This window comes from Bubalus kerabau, chromosome 11 (assembly GCF_029407905.1).
Source record: "Bubalus kerabau isolate K-KA32 ecotype Philippines breed swamp buffalo chromosome 11, PCC_UOA_SB_1v2, whole genome shotgun sequence".
Lineage (NCBI taxonomy): Eukaryota > Metazoa > Chordata > Mammalia > Artiodactyla > Bovidae > Bubalus > Bubalus kerabau.
The window spans coordinates 94,997,885-95,025,617 of record NC_073634.1 but is presented as its reverse complement, the minus strand read 5'-3'; the positions used below and the strand labels follow the sequence as shown (position 1 = coordinate 95,025,617).

Sequence of the window (27,733 nt, the reverse complement as noted above, 5' to 3'; positions counted from 1 at the left end):
CCATGTTCATTCGCTCTGGGAACAAGATGTAACAACACCTAGAAAAAGTAGCTGTAATTGGCATCACTGCTTAATTAACTTTATAATGATCCACAGGCATTCTCCAAATTTATCTGGCTTTTATACTAGCCAAACATGCAAGTTAAACAAGGATGTGATAGGGATCAACAGTCTGTAATATTCAAGTCCTTCATGGTAGCACTAATCTTTACAGTCTCCACATGAAGGTGTTATTACTCTTGATTTATTATTTAGTAGGAGAGCCTTTTACTTGGCTTCCATTTGACCCCGCTTAACACATTAACCCTTACACCATGGGTAAGAGGCTGATGTAAGTATTCGACCAGTTGCTAAATATCAATGTTTCAACGATGAATCCAGGAATTCAAAAACTGCAGAGGGACTCTTTTCTGTGCTGGGACCACTGTGAGACATGAATTTGAGCAAACTCTGGGAGACAGTGAAGGACAGGGAAGCCTGGTGTGCTGCAGTCCATGGAGTCGCAAAGAGTTGGATACAACTTAGCGACTGAACAACTGTGAGATAAACTCAGGACAGAATTGAATTTAGTTTATCCCCTATTCTCCATAAGCCCTCACTGGTTCAGCAGACCACAGTGCCATTTCTAGCCCCTAGAAATTACTGTCAACTCAGAGCTAGTATTCATTCTGCATTTTCTCCCAAAGACCACAGGTCCCCCCTCAAGGTGACATACACACCCTTCAGTCAAGGGACTCCAGAGTTGTTACCTGGCTTAGATGTGGGAACATGGTAAGGCACCATACCTCTGCCCAGCAGGCCTAGAGATTTTCCAGTGACGTAAATCCCATAACTTTCATTGAATCAGAGTCCATTTCAGCAACAGTGTCTCCCTACACTGATTTATTTCTCAATGACTTAGTAAAAGAACGTGTCCTCTAAGGCCTTCCCCTCCTCCTTGGAAGGGGAATGCTTTGAACATGGTAAATTCACTCTGAAGTTCTTATCTTCCTAAACCTTTGGATTTCTTCTACATCATACTGTGGAAGCTATGACATCTTAATCTCATTGATTATAGAATAACACTGAATTCAAATTTTAGTTTAGCAACTAAGAAAACTGTTAGAACCACTTATAGTTGACTAAGAAAACATATTAAATCCAGAATCTTGGGTAAGTGTACCTGTTTCAATAACTATAGTTCAATTCAGTATTATATTCCATTCATCTTGATCTAACATCACTTTGAATCCATTCTCACATGTGTTTCCCTGCTATTATAAATTAGCAAGAGCTTAAAATTCTTTTAATGTAACTGTCTCCTACTGAAGCATAATTTAAATTCTCTCCTAGGGGCATGCAATATCTGACTCTAAGTGTTAAGTCTTGAGGCAATGAGAATATGCATCACCTTGTAAATCAACTATCTTGGGGGGATCATTACAGCATCTTAAGCAGGAAATGCTTGTCTCCTCAGAGTTGAGGAGGAGGAGGAATTGATTCTATTGACAAAGGAAGCAAAGAAGGATTACAGTTGCAAATTCTCAGATTCATTTGAATCTGATAGGGACAGAGTAAAGGGACAAAGTAGGTGATTAAATAGTTAATCCCATTAGGGAGTTGTAAGTAGAAAAATAGGGGAGACCCCTGTAAGTTCAATGATTACTCAAACAAACCCAGATTTGTTTAACCACAAAACCAAGCAGGCTTGCTTAGCAACAAAACCACATAAGAGAAGCACAAGACATGCCTCAAAACAATGAGAGAGTGGTGGCACGAAACCCTCACCCTGCTCAGTGGCTCAGGAAATTAGGACATGCTCTCTCCACACATAAAAAACAGTAGTCTGTGGACCTAGCTTGATCATGTAGGAACAAGAAAATTCCCCTGTCCAACCTGGAGGAAGAATTGATGATGGAAGCCTGGTGTCTACTCAAGAATGACAAAGAAGTCCTTCCCCCTCCCCCACTTTCCTTTTGATTATAAAACTGCAGCCCACTAAATTCTTGGGTGCAGCACCTTCTTGCCCACCCACTTGTAAGCCTCATAAGCATCCTATGCTACTGAATCACTTCTTGTCTATCACTTTGCCTCTCACTGAATTCTTTCTGTGCTGAGGTATGAACGACTGGAGCTCCGTGGAGTTCCCCTGAAGTGCCACCTGCTAAGTCACTTCAGTCGTGTCCGACTCTGTGTGACCCCATAGACGGCAGCCCACCAGGCTCCCCTGTCCCTGGGATTCTCCAGGCAAGAACACTGGAGTGGGCTGCCATTTCCTTCTCCAATGCATGAAAGTGAAAAGTGAAAGTGAAGTCGCTCAGTTGTGTCCGACTCTTAGCGACCCTATGGACTGCAGCCTATCAGGCTCCTCCATCCATGGGATTTTCCAGGCAAGAGTACTGGAGTGGGGTGCCATTGCCTTCTCCAGAAATGCCACCTAGTGGTTTCAAACCCACCCAAATGTTCTTATTCCTAAAGGTCCCAGTCTTTCCCATTCTTTAATTTAACACATGGGCTTCCCTGGTGGCTCAGAGGTTAAAGCATCTGCCTGCAATGTGGGAGACCTGGGTTTGATCACTGGGTGGGGAAGATCTCCTGGAGAAGGAAATGGCAACCCACTCCAGTATTCTTGCCTGGAGAATCCCATGGACTGAGGAGCCTGGTGGGCTACAGTCCACGGGGTTGCAAAGAGTCAAGGTACTTTTAGAAGCTATATACTCAACTATTCAAAATTATGTATGTCACACAAATAGATTTTTAGCCTTATCTTCAGCCACGATGACCACTCACGTGCACACATGTGCACATACAAAATAGTACCATAAGAGCCGTCTTGTTCTGTGCCCATGTCTTGAGCTGAGAGGTTAAATTTCTAGACTTATTATTTTATTTCTCTAAACTCTCCAGAGCAGTCAGAAGCAGCAATCCCATCTCACAGACTTTGCACTATTTATAGTCATGAGGGCAAGTACAGAAGCTACATAATGTCTTCCATTTGGCTGAGACTTCCTACCAAGCAATAATAGGTTATAACATAACTTAAATAATTGTGATGCCACTATATGCCACAGACTTTTAGTAACCGACAAGTGGAATAGGGTTTTACTTGTAAGGAGGTTTCCTGGTAGTCAAACTTAAATAGGTGAGCAACCTGATACTAGAATTCCATTTTGAGAGGCAATTTCTTTGGTAGATAGTTTGCAAAATGGACATTATTATCCCCTCTCTGTATCCATGAGCTTTTCACATTGCCCTAAATAATGTTCTCGAACAGCCAGATGTGTGAATATAGATTAGTAATCCCCAGCCAACTGACCAGAGTACTGCAGACTCACAAGTGCTTCCCCCACTGAGATGAGCTGGCCCAGCTGAGCAGCAAACGATGCACAGACTCATGAGCAAAAAAAAAAAAAAAAAAAAAAAAAAAATCAAGCATTGCTGCTTTGAGCCATTAAGGTTTGGAGTGAGTTATTATACAGCAAAAGCTAACTGATTGATACCAAGGTACTCCAAGTACATAGTAGCAACCATATCAATCAGGGTCTAGTCGGGAAAATCTGGATATTTAAAATGAGGGATTCTAATTCAAGAATTGATTATGCAGGTGATGAAATTGCTAAGGCACTCAGGGGGACAATGTGGTGACTGAGAAGCTGTGACAAACCCAAGAGCCAGAAAGAGCAGAAAGAGGTGGTGTTACAAAAAGACAAAACCAGGGTCATCAGGAAGAGCTGCAACCCCCTACAATCATGAAGGACGCAGCTATCTGATGGAAGCTGGAATCACAAAAATTTTAACTTTACCCTTGTGCTTTTTCTTTAAACTCTCTAGTGTTTTTAGATATACCATAGCCATCAACCCACCAGTTGGCCCTTGATCTCTGTGTGTCCTTCGTTTCCTTATATAGGTTAATACATGTATGTAGTATATGGCTTGGCCCATAAGTCAGTGTTATACCATATAGTCAAAGCTATGGTTTTTCCAGTAGCCATGTATGGATGTGAGAGTTGGACCATGAAAAAGCCTGAGCACCAAAAAATAGATGCTTTCAAATTGTGATGCTGGAGAAGATTCTTGAGAGTCTCTCAGACTGCAAGGAAATCAAACTAATCAATCCCAAACCAAAACAACCCTGAATATTCATCAGAAGGACTGATCTGAAGCTGAAGTTCCAGTACTTGGGTCATCTAATGTGAAAAGCCAACTCATTGGAAAAGACCCTGATACTAGAAAAGATTGAAGGTCTTTGTTAGATAGCATCTAATCTATGGTTAGATAGCATCACCTACTCAATGGACATGAATTTGAGCAAACTCTGGGAGATAGTTGAGACTAAGAGAGATAGTTGAGACCACAGAGACTGAGGCAGAACTGTGTTTGAGCGTCTCCTGTGGAGGTACGGGTCAGCAGTGGACTGCCACAGGGACTGGGGCTCTGGCTGCAGCAGACTTGGGTATGGCATAAGCCCTCTTGGAGGAAATTGCCATTAACCCCACCACAGAGCTGCCAGAACTTACACAGGACTGGGAATTAGACTCTTAGAGGGCACAAACAGAACCTTGTGCACCAGGACCCAGAAGAAAGGAGCAGTGACCCCACAAAAGACTGACCCAGACTTGCCTGTGAGTGTCCAAGAGTCTCCAGCAGAGGTGTGGGTTAGTGGTGGCCTGCCGCAGGGTTGGGGGTACTGAGTGTAGCAGTACATACATGGGAACTTTTGAAGGAGGTCACCATTATCTTCATTGCCTCTACCATAGTTTGGCCCCAGGTAAGTAGCAGGGATGGAACACACCTCCACCCATCAATAGAAAATTAGAATAAAGATTTACTGAGCAGGGCCCCACCCATCAGAACAAGACCCAGTTTCCCCCTCAGTCAGTACCTCCCATCAGGAAACTTCCATAAGCCTCTTATCCTTCTCTATCAGAGGGCAGAGAGACTGAAAACCACAATTACAGAAAACTAACATCAAATCACATGGACCACAACCTTGTCTAATCAATGAAACTATGAGCCAAGCCATGTAGGGCCATCCAAGATGGACTGGTCATGGTGGAGAGTTCTGATAAAATGTGGTCCACTGGAGAAGGAAATGGCAAACCACTTCAATATTCTTGCCTTGAGTCCCCATGAACAGTATGAAAAAGCAAAAGATAGGACACTGCAGGATGAACTTCCCAGGTCAGCAGGTGCCCAATATGCTACTGGAGATCAGTGGAGAAATAACTCCAGAAATAATGAAGAGACAGAGCCAAAGCAAAAACAACACCCAGTTATGGATGTGACTGGTGATGGAGGCAAGGTCCGATACTATAAAGAGCAATATTGCATAGGAACCTGGAATGTTAGGTCCATGAATCAAGGCAAATTGGAAGTGGTCAAACAGGAGATGGCAAGAGTGAATGTAGACATTTTAGGAATAAGCAAACTAAAATGGACTGGAATGGGTGAATTTAACTCTGATGACCATTATATCTACTACAGTGGGCAAGAATTCCTTAGAAGAAATGGAGTGGCCATCATAGTCAACAAGAGTCCAAAATGCAGTACTTGGATGTAATCTCAAAAACGACAGAATGATCTCTGTTCGTTTCCAAGGCAAACCATTCAATATCACGGTAATCCAAGTCTATGCCCTGACCAGTAAAGCTGAAGAAGCTGAAGAATGATTCTATGAAGACCTACAAGACCTTTTAGAACTAACACCAAAAAAACAATGTCCTTTTCATTATAGGGGACTAGAAAGCAAAAGTAGGAAATCAAGAAACACCTGGAGTAACGGGCATATTTGGCCTTGGAATACGGAATGAAGCAGGGCAAAGGCTAATAGAATTTTGCCAAGGGAAAACTGGCCATAGAAAACACCCTATTCCAACAACACAAGAGAAGACTTTACACATGGACATCACCAGATCAGTTCAGTTCAGTTCATTTGCTCAGTCGTGTCCAACTCTTTGCGACCCCATGAATCACAGCATGCCAGGCCTCCCTGTCCATCACCAACTCCTGGAGTTCACCCAGACTTGCGTCCATCGAGTCAGTGATGCTGGCCATCACCAAAATCAGATTGATCATATTCTTTGCAGCCAAAGATGGAGAAGTTCTATACAGTCAGCAAAAACAAGACCAGGAGCTGACTGTGGCTCAGATAGTGAACTCCTTATTGGCAATTCAGACTTAAATTGAAGAAAGTAGGGAAAACCACTAGACCATTCAGGTATGACCTAAATCAAATCCCTTATGATTATACAGTGGAAGTGAGAAGTAGATTTAAGGGACTAGATCTTATAGACAGAGTGCCTGATGAACCATGGATGGAGGTTCGTGACACTGTACATGAAACAGGGATCAAGACCATCCCCAAGAAAAAGAAATGCAAAGAAGCACAATGGCTGTCTGAGGAGGCCTTACAAATAACTGTGAAAAGAAGAGAAGCGAAAAGCAAAGGAGAAAAGGAAAGACATACCCATTTGAATGCATAGTTCCAAAGAATAGCAAGGAGAGATAAGAAAGCCTTCCTCAGTTATCAGTGCAAAGAAATATAGGAAAACAATAGAATGGGAAAGACTAGAGATCTCTTCAAGAAAATTAGAGATACCAAGGGACCATTTCATGCAAAGATGGGCTCAATAAAGGACAGAATGGTATGGACCTTACAGAAGCAGAAGATTTTAAGAAGAGGTGGCAAGAATACACAGAAGAACTGTACAAAAAAGATCTTCACGACCCAGATAACCATGACGGTGTGATCACTCACCTAGAGCCAGACATCCTGGAGTATGAAGTCAAGTGAGCCATAGGAAGTATCACTATGAACAAAGCTAGTGGAAGTGATGGCATTCCAGTTGAGCTATTTCAAATCCTGAAAGATGATGCTGTGAAAGTGCTGCACTCTATATGCCAGCAAATTTAAAAAACTCAGCAGTGGCCACAGGACTGGAAAAGGTCAGTTTTCATTCCAATCCCAAAGAAAGGCAATGTCAAAGAATGCTCAAACTACCTCACAGTTGCACTCATCTTACACGCTAGCAGAGTAATGCTCAAAAGTCTCCAAGCCAGGCTTCAGCAATACGTGAACCGTGAACTTCCAGATGTTCAAGCTGGTTTTAGAAAAGGCAGAGAAACAGAGATCAAATTGCCAACATCCGTTGGATCATTGAAAAAGGAAGAAAGTTCCAGAAAAACATCTATCTGCTTTATTGACTGTGCATATCACAATAAACTGTGGAAAATTCTGAGAGAGATGGTAATACCAGGCCACCTGACCTGCCTCTTGTGAAATCTGTATGCAGGTCAGGAAGCAACAGTTAGAATTGGACATGGAACAACAGACTGGTTCCAAATAGGAAAAAGAGTACATCAGGGCTGTATATTGTCACCCTGCTTATTTAACTTATGTGTAGAGTACATCATGAGAAACACTGGGCTGGACGGAGCACAAGCTGGAATCAAGATTGCTGGCAGAAATATTAATAGCCTCAGATATGCAGATGACACCACCCTTATGGCAGGAAGCGAAGAAGAACTAAAAAGCCTCTTGATGAAAGTGAAGGAGGAGAATGAGTGAAAGTGAAAGTAAAGTCACTCAGTCATGTCTGACTTTTCGAGACCCCGTGGACTATAGCCTACCAGGCTACTCCATCCATGGGATTTTCCAGGCAAGAGTACTGGAGTGGGGTGCCATTGCCTTCTCCGGGAGCCTCTTGATGAAAGTGAAAGAGGAGAGTGAAAAAGTTGGCTTAGAACTCAACATTCAGAAAACTAAGATCATGGCATCCAGTCCCATTACTTCATGGCAAATAGATGGGGAAACAGTGGAAACAGTGGCTCCAAAATCACTGCAGTTGGTGATTGCAGCCATGAAATTAAAAGTCGCTTGCTCCTTGGAAGGAAAGTTATGACCAACCTAGATAGCATATTAATGCACCCACAGCTCACAGGGAGAACTGTGATCCAATCCAAACTCCTGACTCAAACTCCACCCTCTTGACTCCTAGCCAGTGCTCCTCCACTGACCCCCAAGGTCTCCAGATAGGAACATTTTGGATACTAACATAGATAGCATATTAAAAAGCAGAGACATTACTTTGTCAACAAAGGTCCATCTAGTCAAGGCTATGGTTTTTCCAGTAGTCATGTATGGATGTGAGACTTGGACTATAAGGAAAGCTGAGCACTGAAGAACTGATGCTTTTGAACTGTGGTGTTGGAGGAGACTCTTGACGGTCCCTTGGACTGCAAGGAGATCCAGCCAGTCCATCCTAAAGGAGATCAGTCTTGGGTGTTCATAGGAAGGACTGATGCTGAAGCTGAAACTCCAATACTTTGGCCACCTGACGCAAAGAGCTGACTCGTTGGAAAAGACCCTGATGCTGGGAAAGATTGAGGGCATGAGGAGAAGGGGACGAAGAGGAGGAGATGGCTGGATGGCATCATCGACTTGATGGACATGAGTTTGAGTAAACTCCGGGAGTTGGTGATGGACAGGGAGGCCTGGTGTGCTCCAGTCCATGGGGTTGCAAAGAGTAGGACAGGACTGAGTGACTGAACTGGGAGATAGTGAAGGACAAGAAAGCCTGGTGTACTGCAGTTCACGGTTGCACAAAGAGTCAGACACGACTTAAGTGACTGAACAACAGCAACAATACCGGTTATCATCATCATATATTTTTATGGCAGGAACTATTGTTCCCCAAAGCCTTTGTCTTCAATGAGCACCTCATTCATGGGAGCCCAGGGATAACTTAATTAGCTGTTTACTGCTGTATTCCATAGCTTGCCACATACCTCTCTCTGAATACGAATGTGACTTCTCAATTGCGTTTAAATCCCAGTTCAGTTCAGTTGCTCAGTCATGTCAGACTCTTTGCGACCCCATGAATCGCAGCACGCCAGGCCTCCCTGTCCATCACCAACTCCCGGAGTTCACTCAGACTCACGTCCATCGAGTCAGTGATGCCATCCAGCCATCTCATCCTCTGTCGTCCCCTTCTCCTCCTGCCCCCAATCCCTCCCAGCATCACAGTCTTTTCCAATGAGTCAACTCTTCGCATGAGGTGGCCAAAGTACTGGAGTTTCAGCTTTAGCATCATTCCTTCCAAAGAAATCCCAGGGCTGATCGCCTTCAGAATGGACTGGTTGGATCTCCTTGCAGTCCAAGGGACTCTCAAGAGTTTTCTCCAACACCACAGTTCAAAAGCATCAATTCTTCGACGCTCAGCTTTCTTCACAGTCCAACTCTCACATCCATACATGGCCTAACAACCAATTCTGCTGCTGCTGCTGTCGCTTCAGTCGTGTCCAACTCTGTGCGACCCCATAGACAGCAGCCCACCAGGCTTCCCCGTCCCTGGGATTCTCCAGGCAAGAACACTGGAGTGGGTTGCCATTTCTTTCTCAAATGTGTGAAACTGAAAAGTGAAAGTGAAGCCGCTCAGTCGTGTCCGACTCCTAGGGACCCCATGGATTGCAGCCTACCAGGCTCCTCCGTCCATGGGATTTTCCAGGCAAAAGTACTGGAGTGGGTTGCCATTGCCTTCTAGATTCCCCCAATTTTCCGAAGCTTTTTGGCCTACAACCCTTCTTTCTGGTATCAATATCTGAATTGATCAGTGCGTTGAAAATGATTCTGATTCATCAAAACAAAAAATTTATGGAATGGTGTTTGGGTAGGAAAATTGAACCCTCAAATCTTCCTGATCTTTACACACAAAAAAACTTTCTTACTCACCATACATTAGTAGTGAGGGTTGGAGCCAGATAACCTGCTCCATATTGTCACCTGGGGACCCAGAATAATGGTGGGTCCACTACTTGTGACATTGTTAGTCACGGTGTCAGGGGAAGAGAGACATTTCAGTGCCCCAGCCTGGACTTACCACATGCCCCTGCCAAACACAAAAGGGCTAGGAAATGCTATTTGCCATCTGCCCGGGAAGGAAGAGGGAACTAGACAGTAGGGAGTAAGAGCAGTGCTTACTACAGAACGGTAGGAGGCAGTGCAGAGTACTTAGCAAATAGCAGCTGAAGATATATAAAGGGACTATGGGAGGAAATGCACACATGAGATTCTGCTGTAGGTATAAATCTGAGTACCAACCCTGAACGCATCACTTATTATCTCCTCGCTGACCTCCATACCCTTGGAAACATCTGCCATAATGTTAGTCCTTGACTATATTACAGATAATCTCAAACTGAACTCCCTTAAGCCTCAAAGTCCCAGGTAGGAGAATCTGATGAGCACAGCAGGTGGTTTAGATCGCATGTCTCCATTTAAGCTGCAGCTGGCAGGGGGAGGAAAGTTCTGCCTATTTCAGATTCCATTCTGGACAGAAGGATGCTTTTGCTTCTTGCATTTAGGACTCCCTCTAAAAGAAGGATGTCTGGATTTGGGGCAGCCAAGACATTAAAATGTGCATTGTATTGTTTGATTTGCATATTTAAGAATTTCATATAAACAGAATCACACAACATATGTCCTTTTTTTCCTGGCTTCTTCCACATTTGAGGTCCATTTATGTTGTTGCATGTATCAATACTCTGATCTTTTCTATTTCTGAGTACTATTCCATTGTATGGACATACCATGCCATAATTTGTTTACCTATTCACTTGTTGAACATTTGGGTTGTTTCTACCTTTTGGCTACTACCAAGAAAGCTACTATGAACAGTCACGAACTGGTCTGTCTATGGACATAAGCTTCCATTTCTCTTAGGTAAATATCTAGAAGAGGACTTGCTAAATTAAGTGCTTGCTTGAATGATTAAGAAATTGCCAAACTCTTCCAAAGTAGTACCATTTTACATTTCCACCAACAGCATGTGAGAGCTCCAGTTCTTGCATCCTCACCAACACTAGGATGGTCAGTTTTCTTAATTTTAGCCATTCTAATAGGTACGTGATGGTAAATATGGTGATTTTAATTTGCATTTGCTAAAGACTAATGATGCCTGTGTGCTAGTCACTTCAGTCATGCCTGACTCTTTTGACCTCATGGACGTAGCCTGCCAAGCACCTTCTCTGTCCATGGTTCTCCAGGCAAGAATACTGGAGTGGATTGCCATGCCCTTCTTCAGGGAAAGATTAATGATAATAAAGACTAATAGGATTTTCTCACATACTTAATTACCTTCTCTGTGTGTTTTGTTTAACTTTTTGGTGAAATATCTATTCAAATATTTTGCCCATTTTTAACTATATTTGTCCCAATCTCTAGTTTCCTTTTTACTGTCTTAATTGTTTTTTCTCCTTTACATTTTATTGTTTAAATTTTACATGTAGGTCAGTAATCCATTTTGAGTTAATTTTTTTTTTTTTTGGTATGGTGTAAAGTACTGATCAAAGTTCTTTCTCTTTTTTTTTTTGGCATATATACACCCAATTGTTTGAGTCATTTGTTTAAAAAAAACTATCTTTTTTATTCCCCCAATGAATTACTTTTTCCTATTTGTCAAAATCAATTGTCCATAGAGGTGTAAATCAATTTCTGGACTCTGGGTTCTGTCCCAATAATCCTTTTGTCTATCTTAAAATCAGACAGTCTTAATTACTGTACCTTTAAATATAAAATTATACCAAAATAAAAAGGTTATTTAAAAATATAAAAATGCAAAGGCCTAATAGAAAATGAGCAAAACTATAAACAGTTTACAGAGAAGGAATTACGATGGCTCTTAAATATCCAAAAAGATGCTCAAGATCAGCCATAATAAAATAAATGCAGATTAAAACTCCACTGAGATACAATTCCCACTTTTCAGACTGTCAAATACTAAAAATTTTAGCTGTGCACTATATTGATGAGAGTATAAGGAAATGGGTGCTTTCATACACTGATGGTACATGTTAAGCTGGAACAATTTCTATGGAAAACAATTCAGTAACATTCATTTGAATTTTAAATGGATTTAACCTTTGACCCCAAAGTTCCATTGCTAGGAATTTATCCTGCAGTGTAGTTCAATGTTAGGGCTTCCCTGGTGTCTCAGACGGTAAAGAATCTGCCTGCAATGCAAGAGACTGGGGTTCGACCCCTGGGTTGGGATGATCCCCTGGAGAAGGGAATGGCTATCCCTTCCAGTATTCTTGCCTGGAGAATTCCATGGACAGAGAGCCTGGCAGGCTACAGTCCGTGGGGTTGCAAAGGGTCGGACACAACTGAGCAACTAACACATAGTTCAACATGTGCTCACAGAGCATGTTCCAGTTTTTCCACAGTGGCATTTCTCAGAATAGCTAAGACCGTAAACAATCAAAATCTCTAGCAATATAAAACTGGTGGAATAAATCATGATGTAGTCATATAACAATATACAGTTCACTAGAAAAAGAATGAGTCAGATATATGAGATGTACTGGAAAGATCTTCAAAATGTACTGATAAAGGAGGCATTCAAAGTACTGAAGAGTGTTTTCAGTATGCCGCTATCTGTGTGAAAAGGGGAACTATATACTTAAAAATGTATGTATGCTTTCAGGACACAGAATAGTTACGGAATAAAACCCAAGAAACTGTCACTAGGGATGAGGGGAAAAATTGGTGCTGAGGTAGAAGAAAATTTAATGTACATTATATAACACTTTTTCTGTTAGAATGTGTCTTTTTTCAAAGAAAAACTATTTTAAAGAAGTTTTTCAATAAGAAAAACTGTTCTTAAAAAAGTTTTTCAATAAGAAAAACTATTCTTAAAATAATGTTTCAATAAGAAAAACTATTTTTAAAGAAAATAAGGATGCATGCTATCTCAACACAGAGTGAATATCTCAGGAAGTATAAGTCCGTATGGTTATCATTTTCTCCATTGTGCTCTTTTGCACTTGACAAATTTTAAAGCATGGAAATGTGTTTCTTCTATAATCAGAAAAATAACTACTTTTAAAATATTCTAAGAAAGCGTAAGAGGAGATTAGCTTTCCCTGGAATAATGGACAATGCCTAAAACAAGATGAAGAAAAAGATGTTGCATTTTCTTCTGTCATCCCTAAACACACACAGCACACCATTCAAAATGCATTTCTAGAGGCAAAAGTCATCAAAAAAGGAAGGAAGTACAACAAAGGAAACTAAAAGCAAAGCGTTTTTAAGTCCTTTAGTTTTTCAAGTAAGAAAAAGTTCTACCATCTGGTAGCCTTGAGTACAACTTCCTACCAAATGTATCATTATGACAGTATCATTATGACTTTTAAAGTTCTCATCATAAAAGGGTGGTGACATCACCATTAGCATAAAAGACTCGAACACCTGAGAAGTATGGCACAATATCTGGTTTTTCTTTTAGAATCCCTGAAATATAATGCTTGGAAAACATCCTAGGACTTTTTCTCTTTATATCACCAAAACCAAAGGTAAGGCTCTTAGGAAGGAAAGATATGAAGGTTTGGATCATCTGGCAAATTCCCAGATAGGGATCATCCCCAAACTTAGGCCTTGAGAATACATTGTACAAAATAAGGCACACATCAACATGCTACTGGCCTTTAAAAATGTCAGGTGTTGCTAGTGATAAAAAAAAAATGTCATTGAGGGCAGATTGTCAGAAAATAATCTGGCTAAATGGAATCTTATCACAAGCATTTCTAACCATCTTGAATTTTTTTTTTTTTGACTGTGCCGTGCAGCCTTCAGGATCTTAGTTCCCAGACCAGGGATCAAACCTCTGCCCCCTGCATTGAGAGCACAGCATCTTAACCACTGGACTGCCAGGGAAATCTCTAATGGTCTTGGATTTAAAAGGTGGCCATTTCACATTGCAGAGACACTAAAATTGTGCCCAGTTAAAGCATTCATAATGTTGTATCATTTATACAAAAATTATAAGACAGAAATGTAATGCAAGCCACATTTGTAACTTGAAATGTTGCAAATGTGAAGCTACACAGCAAAAATGTAAGAGAATCATAAAATTCACTTTAATGATATATTTTGCTTAATCCACAAATATTCAAAATTTCTTTTCAACATGAAGTCGATATAAACAGTTATTAATGAGAGATTCCACATTATTTTTTCATACCACGTCTTCCAAGTCTGCTGTTGAATTAGCAACATTTCAAGTATTCACTAGTCACTTGTTGCTAGTGGCCACCATGTTGGAAGGCACAGATCTAAAACATCCTGTTCACTGAATTCATGTTCAAAAAGTAATTATCAGAGACCTCCACTTTACTCCAACACACAACCTACAGGTAGGACCTACTTTTGGATGATGAAATCAGTTAATGCTTGTAAACCATAACCCTTAACTGGACCAAACACCTTCAACACAAGCTCAGTAATTGGTTGAAGCCAAATATTCAATTTAAGAGCTCACTGCCTTTAATTTAAATTTTTAATCACTGTTTACAACACTGGTAGCTTAGACTGAATAATCTGCCCGCAGTGCAGGAGACCTGGGTTAGATCCTGGGTCAGGAAGATTCCCTAGAGAAGAGAATGGTTACCTACTCCAGTATTCTTGTCTGAAGAATCCCATGGACAGAGGATCCTGGCGGGCTACAATCTATGGGGTCACAAAGAGTCAGACATGACTGAGCGACTAACACTTTTACTTTCTCACTTTCACCTTCCAAAGAGTGTGTATGTTTTTAGATTTCTGGTACTCTAGACTTTGAATAAATTACCAGTCAAAATCTTTGTGAGGAAAATACTTGTATATATACGTATCAGCTTTGGAGTGGAATATATCTAATGCATAATGATATCATCCTTAGTATCCCCATTTTATCGTCACAGAAGTCTAAGTGAAATAGAATGAGTTTCACTGAATTTCATTTATGCAAATAGGATGGACTTTGATAAAGGACTATGAAAAGAGTGGGCTTCCCTTGTGGCTCAGCTGGTAAAGAATCTGCCTGCAATGCAGGAGACCTGGGTTTGATCCCTGCATTGGGAAGATCTCCTGGAGAAGGGAAAGGCTACCCACTCCAGTATTCTGTCCTGGAGAATTCCATGGACTGTATAGTCCATGGGGTCACAAAGAGTCGGACACGACTGAGCAACTTTCACTTATGAAAAGAATATCACAGGACCTTTGCACCTAATCTAAAATGAATCCCTCCTAAAGGGCTCACCTTATGGGTGATTTCTCCAGTACTTCAAACACAATAGGTGGTTTTCCTGACTCAAGTCTGCTTTCTTCCTAATGCTGAGCATTCTGGAATCAGACACTTGGACTGATGGCCAAGTTTCTGCAAAATAATATGTTATTACAAGATGGCAGGAAAGTTGTTTTTTACTCCCCAAAAAACTTTTTTTCCTCTTCTTTTCTAGGAGACAATGAATGCCAAATGGAAATTGCTGTTATTGATTGCATTTGCTTTATCCTTGCTGTTGATTATGCATCGTTCTCAGTAAATACAATAGACTGATGAGTTATTATATTTAATGACTGGCAGAGTTTATCTAAAATGCTGAGTGTTGTTCAAAAACTATTAACAAATATTCCCTAAATTAATCAGGAGTTACTTTCCCTTTGGGGAACAAATAAAATCATAAATACATTAATTCTTTCATTTTTCAACATTCAACAACTATTTATTGAGTGCCTCCTTTGTGCCAGGCCCTATTCTAAGTTCTAGGAACTTAGTACTCAGGAATAACACAAAGTAACCGCTCTTATGAAGCTTTACATTCTAGGTGGAGGAGATGGACAGTAAGCAAAGAAATATTTAACATAATGTCAGGAGCATTGTATTTTATGTCATAACACTATGAAAAAGAAATTATGCAAGATGAGAGGATTGAGAGTGTTAGGGGGCTATTTTAGATACACTTTAAGTTATATCAATAATCCTTCTAACAGAAAAAGACTCAAAGTAACCTCCTACAGAAACACAGATATACTGAGAAATAAATTAGTTAATCTGCTAAAATTCTCTCTCACAAAAAATTCAAATCCTTTCCTCCTCCATGGGCTTCTTTTCATGATCTTTTTAAAAGGAGCAATGCAACGCTCCTGGTGCTATTTGATAATCAGCTAAACTGTGACAGCTAATACCTTTTAAAATGAACCCTACTGCTTTGGTTTCGTGTTCTATGTGTTATTTGCCCTTTAGAGGTATTGTGCCTTAACAGAAAGGACTTGTGGTCACTTGTAATAGTATTAATATCATCCTTTTGAAGATAATGTGCTTGCTCAAAAAGGAAATAATAGACCATAAGCTCATTGCAGGCCTGGATTTCAGAACTGTAATATCATGTCAGAAGGAGATGCCATGTATTCCAGAATAGGAGCATTGTGCCTGGCATATAGTAGATACTTAGTAATTATCTGGCTAACAAGTGAGTGAATGAAAGGATCTGAATTCTAGATTTTTTTTTTTGGGTTATTCAATTGCAACGGCAATTTTTCAAATTTAACACTAAAATGCCTTTTTATCTTGTATCCAAAGAATAAAGAAGAACCTAGAGAAGATAGAGTACTGCAGGTAAGAATCTTTTTTCTGTAAGTACCATACAAACTGCATGGAGGGCAAACTGACTGGAGTCAAGTGGGTTCTAATGGTAATGGCCGTCAGAGAGACCAGAAAACTAGACTGACCTCTCTGGAGGCAACACTGACAAATGTGGAGGCCTCAGTTCAGAAATATTTTATGCACAGACATATATGCACGCAGACGAGTTTGCATGGATATCTTCCAATTTCACTCACTTGACACACTCATTTGCTTAAACCAGAGAAATTTTTGACATTTTCTATGGTTTAAGTATGTATCTTTGTCCAGGATGATATTTTTCTTTAGATGGACAGCCCTTTTTAGTCAATCATGTTTTCTACCATTGACCATTGTGTAGGACCCAAGAAATTAGTGAAACCAACCCTAAAAACAACCTTTTTTTAAAGTTCTCCACTTGTCACTGTACAGTTTTTAATAAAGTTGGACAATTTGTATTTTGAAATAGCACAAATCTTGAGCAGTCCTATAAGGAAATAACTTCAGTTAAAAACATCTAGGAAGTGTCAAAAGATACACTTTAAAGTGTTCTTTAATATTTGATTTTGAAATAATTATAGACTCACAGGGGTTGGAAAGATAGTATAAAGAAGTTATACATACCTTTGACCCAATTTCCCCCAGTGTCACATCTTGCACTCAATAACAATTCAATTCAATAACAAAACAGGAAATCAATGTTGGGACAATGTATGTATATAATAATATGACATTTTATCCCATGTGTAGATTCATGTAACCACCACAGAAAATCAAAATACACAACTGTTCCATCACCACAAAGATCTCCTCTGAGCTACCATTTATACTCATAGCCAGTTCCTCTCCCTGACTCTCCCTGAATCCTAGGAGCATCAAATTTAGATTTTTATTTAAATCTTGCATTTTCAGAGGCATCCTCTGATACTGCTCCAGCTTGAGGTTTCAGGTTCTCAACTCTGCTTCCTTGTTCGTGTAGGAAGAGTCTCAACTCCTTGTTACTAATGAGCGGGGCTGAGAATTCAGGTTCCTTACATGGTCCCCGCTGACCCCGACCACAGGAAGATGGCCACGCTGCTAAGCAGTGGTGAATGTTCTAACCCCCACTACACCAGTGAGGAGGGGAGGGAGGCCTCATACAGTCTGGCAAGCATGGAAGTTTTAGCTCTTCACTTGGTCTTTGCTGGAGGGATGGATATGGGGCCACAGTTATTCTGTCGTACTGGGCTGGAGTAGAGTGAGTAGTCTCAGAGTTTTCTGTCTTGCTAGGCTGCCCTTTTCCTGGTCCTTTAATTGTAAAGAGTAGGCTTTTTTCAAGGTTTTTTTTTTTGTGTTTATACCCATTGACATTTCTGGGTTACTGGCTTCTCTTGAACTCGATCTGGAATACCTGTGGCAGAAAACCCAGGGAACTCACTGCCATGGCAATGCTTGAGTTCTGGGGTGCCTGCCTGAACTGCTTTCTTTGCTTTCAGAGTCTTCTTTTGTTTGCTTTATAAACAATGTCCAGGGTGTCTTGCTATTTTTAAGGGTGGTTGTTGTTCGATTGCTAAGTTGTGTCTGACTCTTTGCAGCTCCATGGACTTCAGCACACCAGGTTTCCCTGCCCTCCATTGTCTGCCAGAGTTTGCTTAAATTCAAGTCCATTGATTTGGTGATGCTATCTCATCATCTCATCCTCTGCCACCCCCTTCTCCTTTTGACTTCAACCTTTCCCAGCATCAGGGTCTTTACCAATGAGTTGGCTCTTTACATCAGGTGACCTAAGTATTGGAGCTTCAGCTTCAGCAACAGTCCTTTCATGAATATTCAGGGTTGATTTCCTTTAGGATTGACTGGTTTGATCTCCTTGCTGTCCAAGGGACTCTCAAGAGTCTTCTTCAGCACCACAATTCAAAACCATCAGTTCTTCGGTGCTCAGCCTTCTTAATGGTCCAACTCTCTCATCTGTATATGACTACCAGAAAAACCATAGCTTTTGGACCTCATCTCACATGCTAGCAAAGTAAAGCTCAAAATTCTCCAAGCCAGGCTTTAGCAGTACGTGAACCATGAACTTCCAGATGTTCAAACTGGATTTAGGGAAAGGCAGAGGAACCAGAGATCAAATTGCCAATATCCGCTGGATCATCCAAAAAGCAAGAGAGGTCCAGAAAAAACATCTACTTCTGTTTTATTGACTACACCAAGGTCTTTGAGTGTGTGGATCACAACAAACAGTGGAACATTCTTAAAGATATGGGAATACCAGACCACCTTACCTGCCTCCTGAGAAATCTGTATGCAGGTCAAGAAGCAACAGTTAGAAGTGGACATGGAAAAACACTGGTTCCAAATAGGGAAAGGAGTGCATCAAGGCTGTATATTGTCACCCTGCTTATTTAACTTACATGCAGAGTACATCATGTGAAATGCCCGGCTGGATGAAGCACAAGCTGGAATCAAGATTGCTGGGAGAAATATCAATAACCTCAGATATGCAGATGACACTTATGGCAAAAAAGTGAAGAAGAACTAAAGAGCCTCTTGATGAAAGTGAAAGAGGAGAGTGAAAAAGTTGGCTTAAAACTCAAAATTCAGAAAACCAAGATCATGGCATCCAGACCCATCACTTCATGGCAAATAGATGGGGAAACAGTGACAGACTTTATTTTGGGGGGGTCCAAAATCACTGAAAATGGTAACTGCAGCCATGAAATTTAAAGAAACTTGCTTCTTGGAAGAAAAGCTATGACCAACCTAGACAGCATATTAAAAAGCAGAGACATTTCTTTACCAACAAAGATCTGTCTAGTCAAAGCTATGGTTTTTCCAGTAGTCATGTATGGGTGTAAGAGTTGGACCATAAAGAAAGCTGAGCACCGAAGAATTGATGCTTTTGAACTGTGGTTATGGAGAAGACTCTTGAGAGTCCCTTGGACTGCAAGGAGATCCAACGCAGTCCATCCTAAAGGAAATAAGTTCTGAATATTCATTGAGTGGACTAATGCTGAAGCTGAAACTCCAATACTTTGGCCACCTGATGTGAAGAACTAACTCATTGGAAAAGACCCTGATGCTGGAAAAGATTGAAAGCAGGAGGAGAAGGGGGCAACAGAGGATGAGATGTTTGGATGGCATCACCGACTCAATGGACATGAGTTTGAATAAGCTCTGGGAGTTGGTGATGGACAGGGAGGCCTGGCGTGCTGCAGTCCATGGGTTGGAAAGAGTAGGACATGACTGAGCGACTGAACTGAACTGAACTGAACTGATACGGACCTTTGTTGACAAAGCGATGTCTCTGCTCTTTAATATGCTGTCTAGGTTTGTTATAGCTTTTCTTCCAAGGAGCATGTGTCTTTTAGTTTTATGGCTGTAGTCAATGTCTGCCGTGATTTTGAAGCCCAAGAAAAGAAAATCTGTCCTGCTTCCACTTTTTCCCCTTCTATTTGCCATGAAGTGATGGGACTGGATGCCATGATCTTGGTTTTTTTAATGCTGAGTTTTAAGCCAGCTTTGTCGCACTCCACTTTCATCTTCATCCAGAGGCTGTTTAGTTCCTCTTCACTTTCTGCCATTAGAATGGCAACATCTGCACATCTGAGGTTGTCGATATTTCTCCTGGCCATCTTCATTCCAGCTTGTGATTCATCCAGCCCAGCATTTTGCATGATACATTTGGCATGCGTGTTTGCTAAGTCACTTCAGTCAAGTCCAACTCTTTGCAACCTTGTGGACTGTAGCCTGCCAGGCTTCTCTGTCCATGGGATTCTCCAGGCAAGAATACTTTCTTTATGATCCAATGAATGTTTGCAATTTGATCTCTTTGCTTTTTCTAAACTCAGCTTGTACGTCTGGAAGTTCTCAGTTGGCATTGCCTTTTGGGATTGGAATAATTGACCTTTTCCAGACCTGTGGCCACTGCTGAGTTTTCCAAATTTTCTGAAATATTGAGGGTAGCAATTTAACAGCATCATCTTTAGGATTTGAAATAGCTCAGCTGGAGTTCCATCACCTCCACTAGCTTTGTTCATAGTAATGCTTCCTAAAGCCCACTTGACTTCACACTCCAGGATGTCTGGCTCTAGCTGAGTGACCACATCATCATCATTATCTAGGTTATTAAGATCTTTCTTGTATACTTAGGGGTAGAAATAGGGAAATTAGGACTATTACATTTTTATGGAAGCACAGGAAACTAAAAGTTATTCTTATTTTACAAAAATTCCCAGTTTATGAAAGAGAAATCCCCTCATAACCTTAATTATGTAATTAACTTAAAAGTACAATAAAACCTTAGTGTATCCTATCTTTTAGTGGAAGCCAAATATGAACATCCAGACTCCTACTCCAACTCCTTTATTTTAAAACATGAGAGTATTTATCACATAATAAGGTAGTAACGTTTGACAAATTAAATCTGCATTTTCTATGAATATGCATTATTTTCTGGCTCTGTTAATTTTTAAAATATATCCCCTCTCCCCAACCAATACTGTTCCTTGCCTTTCTGCCCCTGGTCATAACCTCTTCACCATACACCACTTTCCTAGAGTAACCCTTATTATTTCAGACTCAATTTACATATTTCTTCTCCAATTGGTTTTCCCTTAACCCCAAATTTAGGCTGGATGCCCTATTTATATGCTCTCATGGAGATCTGTTTTCCCCATTAGTACTTATCTTTCTTACCATCTTTCCTGCTCCTCTATCAGCTTCCTGAGGACAGGAGGTGATCTAAATGTTCATAGTTATAGAACCAGCAACATGAATTTGTTGAGTGAGCAGATTACTCTTACATGATTTTTCATTTTGTACCTAGGGATCAAGAAACAGGAGAACCTCAGCTCTCAGACTGGTTTAATCCCAAGTAAGAACCAAAAATTTTACTCAAAAATAATAACAATAATATAAAATTATAATAAGGCATTAATAATGTAATAACATTATATTAAAATGACATAATAATAGTATAATAGTATTAATATAATTCTATTCAAATGGGGAGGTTTTTTTTTTTTATCATCAAATTGTAGCTAAACTGGGAGGTTTCCAGGACTTCGATTTTTTACTTTTAAAAGTTTTTATATACAATCCTAGGACCTATTTATCAAGAATTAGGCAATTAAGGGTCATAATGAGAAAGCTGTTGTCTGGTTTAACGTTCCTGGTTTTATTAGGGGAAAAAAAAATCTCTTTAGTAACAGCTTGAAAAATGTCATTAATAACTCCTCTTGATTTTGGCATTAACATTCAGGGGGAAATTTCATTCTTTATAATGGCTGTATACAATAATTTAATTATTAACCATTCCCTGTTGGTTTTATATTGTTTGCAACTTGGGGGCTATTGTAAGTAATATTTCAATGAATAACCTTGTATACATATATTTTTGTTAACTGCTGTGTGAATTTATCTATAAGATAAATTCCCATCATGGAATCATTAGTTTAAGAGGATATAAACATTTAAAATATGGCTTTAGGTTGCTAAATTGCCCTTTAATAGTTATACTATTTATTTTCTAATCTATAGAGGATAAATGTTAATGGAGTGGAAAACATTTTGTAACTTGCAAAGCTTAATTGAAATATCTCCATTCCATTTGTATTTCTGTAATCCTTACTGAATTTGAGCATTCTCTATGTGTATTATTTGTTTATATTTCATCCCTTTTTTGTATTTATATTTTTAATGGATTGCAGTTGCAGAGAATTAGATTAATAATAATCTTTGCTTCATGACTCACTCTCATCATTATTCACACAAAATTCACTTTGTGTGTTTTTTTGCTTATTTTTAATGAAGCAAAAATTACAAGTTCTATAACCTCAATAGGGCTTTCCTGTGATGGTTCAGTGGTAAAGAATCCATCTGCCAATGCAGGAGACATGGGTTCAATCTTCCTGAGTCAGGAAGATCCCATGGAGAAGGAAATGGCAACCCACTCCAGTATTTTTACTTGGGGAAATCCCATGGACAGAGGAGCCCGGAGGGCTACAGTCCATGGGGTCACAAAAGGTTGGAAACGACTCAGCAACTAAACAGCAACAATTATAACTTCAATACCTAGTTGTGTCTGTTTCAATACCCCCACTCTATCTCCTTGCCCTACCCCTTGAAATAACCACAATCCTGAATCCTGGTTCATCATCCTCTTGCTTTCTTTTTTTAAGTGTAAATTTTTATCTTCCAAGTGTATTCTGGGAAGTCAATTTTAAAATTTTAGTTGTTTATGATTTTATACCCAGGATACCATGATGTATACAATCTTCAAGGACTTATTTTTTCCCTTAAAATTAGATTGCTAAAATTCATCACCAATTTGCATATCACTGTCATTCATTTTGATGGCTGCATAATAATTGACTGTGGAAATATACCACAGTTTGTTCATATACTGCTTGGTCAAAGGGCACTTGAACTGTTTTGAGGTTTTTGCTGTTATGAACATAAAGAACTAATACTCTTTTAAGATACCTTTCCGAAGAGTTCAAAGAGTTTAAAATAGAAAAAATTTATAGATAAAATAGCTGCCCAACATCTTCAACATTTGTCTCCCTCATTCCACCCCTGGCCTCCTTGATGTTCCACAGGTACACCAAGTAGGTTCTCACCTCAGGGCCTTTGCACCTTCTGTTTTCCTCTGTGTAGTTAAATGGCTCATTCTCTCACTTCCATCAGGATTCCACTCAATGTTATTTTATCAGTGACGCCTTCTCCAACTACTCATATAAAATGGCACCTCCCATTCCCTTTTCCCTTCACTCTGCTTTATTTTTCTCCATTGTACTCATCAACTTCTGACATAATACTTATTGGCAGGTTTATTCATTTATTATCTGCCTCTCCCAATAGAATGTACCTAGAAAAAAAAATCCTATACATAGTAGACACTCAGTATTTGTAGAATAATACATGAAACATCTTGACTGATTAAAATGATAGCACTTTCATAACACAACAAACCATTACATAATATTTGTAATAATATTGGTAGTAATGGTAATAATGGTAGAAGGCATTCTTTAATTCGAGGGTTTGTGATTTATTATTAAGCATCATATACTGGCTTGCAGTCTAAAATGAAATGACCAGAAATTCCTTGGAGGTCCAGTGGTTAAGATTTGGTTCTTTCACTGTCATAGACCCAGGTTCAATCCCTGGTCAGGAAGCTAAGATCCCACAATCTGTGCCATGTGGCCAAAATGATAGTAATAATAATAATAAATAAAACTTAAAAAAACCCAGCTGGGTAACATCTAATAAAAATGAACACACATAAACAGGAATCCTGCTTATAGGACTAGCTGATAAAAAATAACAGCAACGATACATAAGATACAAGATTAAGAAAGTTTACTGTATCATTTTTCATAGTGAGAAAAATTCCAGAAATAAAATGAATACCTATCCATAAGGAAATGGCTATATTCCACATTGTGGAATATTATGTAGCCATTAAAAATGAATAAGAACCTGTGCAGAAAAACCTGGAAGGATTTTCACAAGGTTGTATTGAGTAAGAAAATCAAAGTGCAGATAAATGTGCATTGTTTCATTATTGTAAAACAAGATTTTAAAAGTCTGGATACACATGTGTAATTATGTGTATATGTATATTATTCACATACTATTATTCACAACTCAGAGTTGGCACTTATTGCTGGGAAATATTCATGTCATTGAGTCCATACATAAACTCCACTGGAGTCCAAGTATCTGGGGCCTCTCTCTATACAGACACTAAGCCAGCCACAAGGAAGGCTAGACAAGGCATGTGGCTAACATTTGGAGGGCAGGTCATCTTGTCCACCTTTCAGAGGATGTCCTCTGGCCAGATTTGCCTCTCAGGGGAAGAGTTTAGTACCGATAGTCTAAATCTGATTTAATGACCACTATAAATCTAATGACTCTTCTTCCTCTTCTGTTTTATCAAACAATTTCTAAACACATGTTTTTGATTGCTTTCTGCTTTCAGAGATGCTTTTTTCTTTCATTCTGGCAGCAAATCTTTGATCTAATGAGGAAAGAGAGAATCTTCAAACCCTTTCGTTGCCTCAAACAGACACTGATTCACATCTGTAGCCTAATTTCTAAGTATCATCACTTAGAAATTGTGACAAGGCTACATCTGGCCAGTTTTAAGAGAGAGTCTGAGACTTATGAGCCAAATAGAAGTGACTATTAATTTTAAGAACAGGGAGGGTTCAAATGTATAAAAAATAGACAAATGTATAAGCTAAAACAGTAAAAGGGGCAGTTTTGAAGAATTTGTTATTATATTATAACTAATATACTATTAAGGGTTGACATATCCTAACCATAATGAGTCTGTTTCTGATTAACACCTGTGATCACTAATAGCAAAATAGCTTCTCACTTTGTATTCAGTTCCTTCCAAAATGAAAGGTCTTAATTGACTTTAATAGTTTAACACCCTGCCTCCAGCCAAAATATTTATTACGAATACTGTGGCTTCTGCTGTCATTTTGTTATTATTACAAGCAAATCCAATATCATTCTTCCTTTATGAACTAATCACATTTTCTTCCAGGTGGCAGTGATGGGGGCCTAGCATTAAGGAGAAATGAAAAGAGAATCCTTTGATCTTCTAGGAAAAGAGGAGGAAGAAAAAGGAAAAGGACAAGTTGGGGGTTGGGGGGGAATATAAGGAGATAGTGGTGCTGTCTGCTTTAGGAACAATCAGAGAAATGTTCAGACACTGGGCTACTTCAGTTTAAGTTGTAGTCAGAGCTCTGGTGGCTCAGCTGGTAAAGAATCCGCCTGCAATGCGGGAGACCTGGGTTTGATCCCTGGTATGGGAAGATCCCCTGGAGAAGGGAAAGGCTGCCCACTCCAGTATTCTGGTCTGGAGAATTCCATGGACTGTATAGTACATGGGGTCACAAAGAGTTGGACATGACTGAGTGACTTTCACTTTCACAGAGCTCAAAGAAAAAAGTCCCTGGGCTTAAAAGTCAGTATGGCGTAAAGACTGAAGTAAAGATTTGGAAGCCCGGGGCTGATCTTGAAGCCTGACTCTGCCATTTATTAGCTGTGTGATACTAAGTAATTTACCCAACAAATCTGTGACTTAAATTCCCTCATATGAAAAATAGGGATGATAATGGAGCTTATAGGACATTGCAAGGATTAAATGAGTAATGGAAAAAGCAAAGCACTTTATCACCATTCCAGGAACATAGTAGGCACTTGATAATCATTAGTTATTATCACTTGGACAACAACCTTTCCTCTCATAATAAAGTGGTACCTGATTGATTTGTTTCTTGTCTGTTCAACAGAAAACGTCCTGATGTAATAACAACAACCAACTGGCTTGCTCCAGTCATATGGGAAGGAACTTATAATAGACCGGTCCTGGAAAAATACTACAAAAGGCTGAACATCACCATAGGCTTGGCTATAATATGTGTTCCTGGAAAGTAGGCACTACTAATTAATAGCCACCCCCTTTTTTTTTTTAATTTTGGGAAGAAATGTGGATAAACAAGCACCCATAGACTTTCTACATTTAGAGAGCTATTTATGAATAGCTCTAACCATTATTTCTGGCTGACAGTGTAATTATTTTTAGTGGTTATTTTCTTCAGCCATATCTGAATCCTTAATACTATGTGGGAATCTTTTCATTTATATCCAGTTAGTTTTCACAACAAACTCAATGGTTCTTCTCAGGCCCACAAGATCACTACATTCTCTTTCACTAACCAATACATTTAAAGTTTTAGACCCAACTGCTCTACCCTTACCTATTGATGGTTCTTAAGCAACAATGATGGGCTTTGCAGGTGGTGCTAGTGGTAAAGAACCCATTTTGCTATTGGCAAATACAGGAGACATAAAAGACGTGGGTTTGATCCCTGGGTTGGAAAGATCCCCTGGAACAGGGCATGGCAACCTGTTGCCTAAACTTGGCCTCTGTTCACCTGTGCCAAATAGAAACAAGGAGACAGAGTTTTGGGTGAAGAAGAGAAGAGCAGCTTTTATTGCTTTGCCAGGCAAAGGGGGCCCCAGTGGGCTCATGCCCTGAAGGCCATGTGACCCACCTTGGAGGGGTAGTAAGGAGTTTTATAGTGTTCAAGGAGCAAAGCATGATCAGCTTGTGGACAAGTCTTGGATTGGTTGGCCATCAAGGTGAAGTTTCAAGCATCATCAACCTGCCTCAACCAGTCTAGGGTCAATGTTCTTGTGGTCAGCAGTTTTCATCTGGAGGGGGTTCTGCTTCCTATAAAAACAACTTAGGAATGTGTATCAGGCCTTTATATCTTTCAGGAAACTGGGGATTTGGTGATTGTTATGTAGCAGAATTGTAGTCTAAATTGTTACCAGTTCCTTAGCCCAACAGCTATTCTTTGCTTCCACGTCTTCACATTTCCCAATCATTAACTCTTGAGTCAGCAGTTTACTTCAAAAGACAAGGACGCAGGGACTTGCACATGGTTTCAAACCCACTCCAGTATTCTTGCCTAGAGACTCCCCTTGGACAGAGAAGTCTGCTGGTGGGCTACAGTCCATAGGGTCACAAAGAGTTGCACATGACTGAAGCGATGTTAGCACATTTAAATGACAGGTAATTTCCTGATGATTTCCAGCAAAATAAGTCTTTTTTGTTATGTGTTTGTTTGTTCTTCATGTTTCACAGGTTTTCAAATCAGAGCTTGGCTGAGTTCATCCAATCTGCAAATAAGCACTTCATGTTTGGCTACAACGTTATCTTTTACATCTTGCTGGATGGCTTCTCCACCCTGCCTCCCATAGTGTTAGGTCCCCTTCGAACATTTAAACTATTTTTATTGGTCAAAAGTGATATAGGGAAAGATTTTTATTTCAGATACATGATGAACTTATTTAACTACATCATATCACACATCCAGTATGAAGTCAACTTTCTCTTCGTTATGAATGCAGACCAGATCTTCAAGGATGATTTTGGAGTGGAAACCCTGGGAAAATCTGTAGCTCAACTTAGTGCATGGTGGTATTTTAAAGATGGTGACACTTTCCCTTATGAGAGAAGACATAAATCAGCAGCTTTCATCCCTTTTGAAGAGGGAGATTTCTACTACCATAGTGCAATTTTTGGTGGCACAGTTGAGGAGGTTTTAAACCTCATTGAAGAATATCAGAAAGGAGCTATTCAAGACATTGAAAATCAACTTAGCAGCATATATGAACATCACCTAAACAAATATCTTTTTATCAAGAAACCGACTAAGTTATTATCACCAGAATACAATTGGGATCCAAGTTTTAGAACCCCTCCGCAAATTAAATGTGTCAAGATCGCATGGCAGTCAAAAAATATTTGA

At 39.8% G+C, this 27,733-nt stretch overlaps 1 protein-coding gene across 1 annotated transcript; it reads left to right on the top strand.

The window, feature by feature from the left end:
* Positions 1-314: 314 nt before the first annotated feature.
* LOC129623855 (N-acetyllactosaminide alpha-1,3-galactosyltransferase-like 1) lies at positions 315-27,733 on the top strand. Its single transcript, XM_055541761.1, has 4 exons — positions 315-331; positions 21,220-21,267; positions 25,706-25,846; positions 27,067-27,733. The coding sequence occupies exons 1-4, from the start codon at positions 315-317 to the stop codon at positions 27,731-27,733; spliced, it is 873 nt and encodes a 290-aa protein (XP_055397736.1).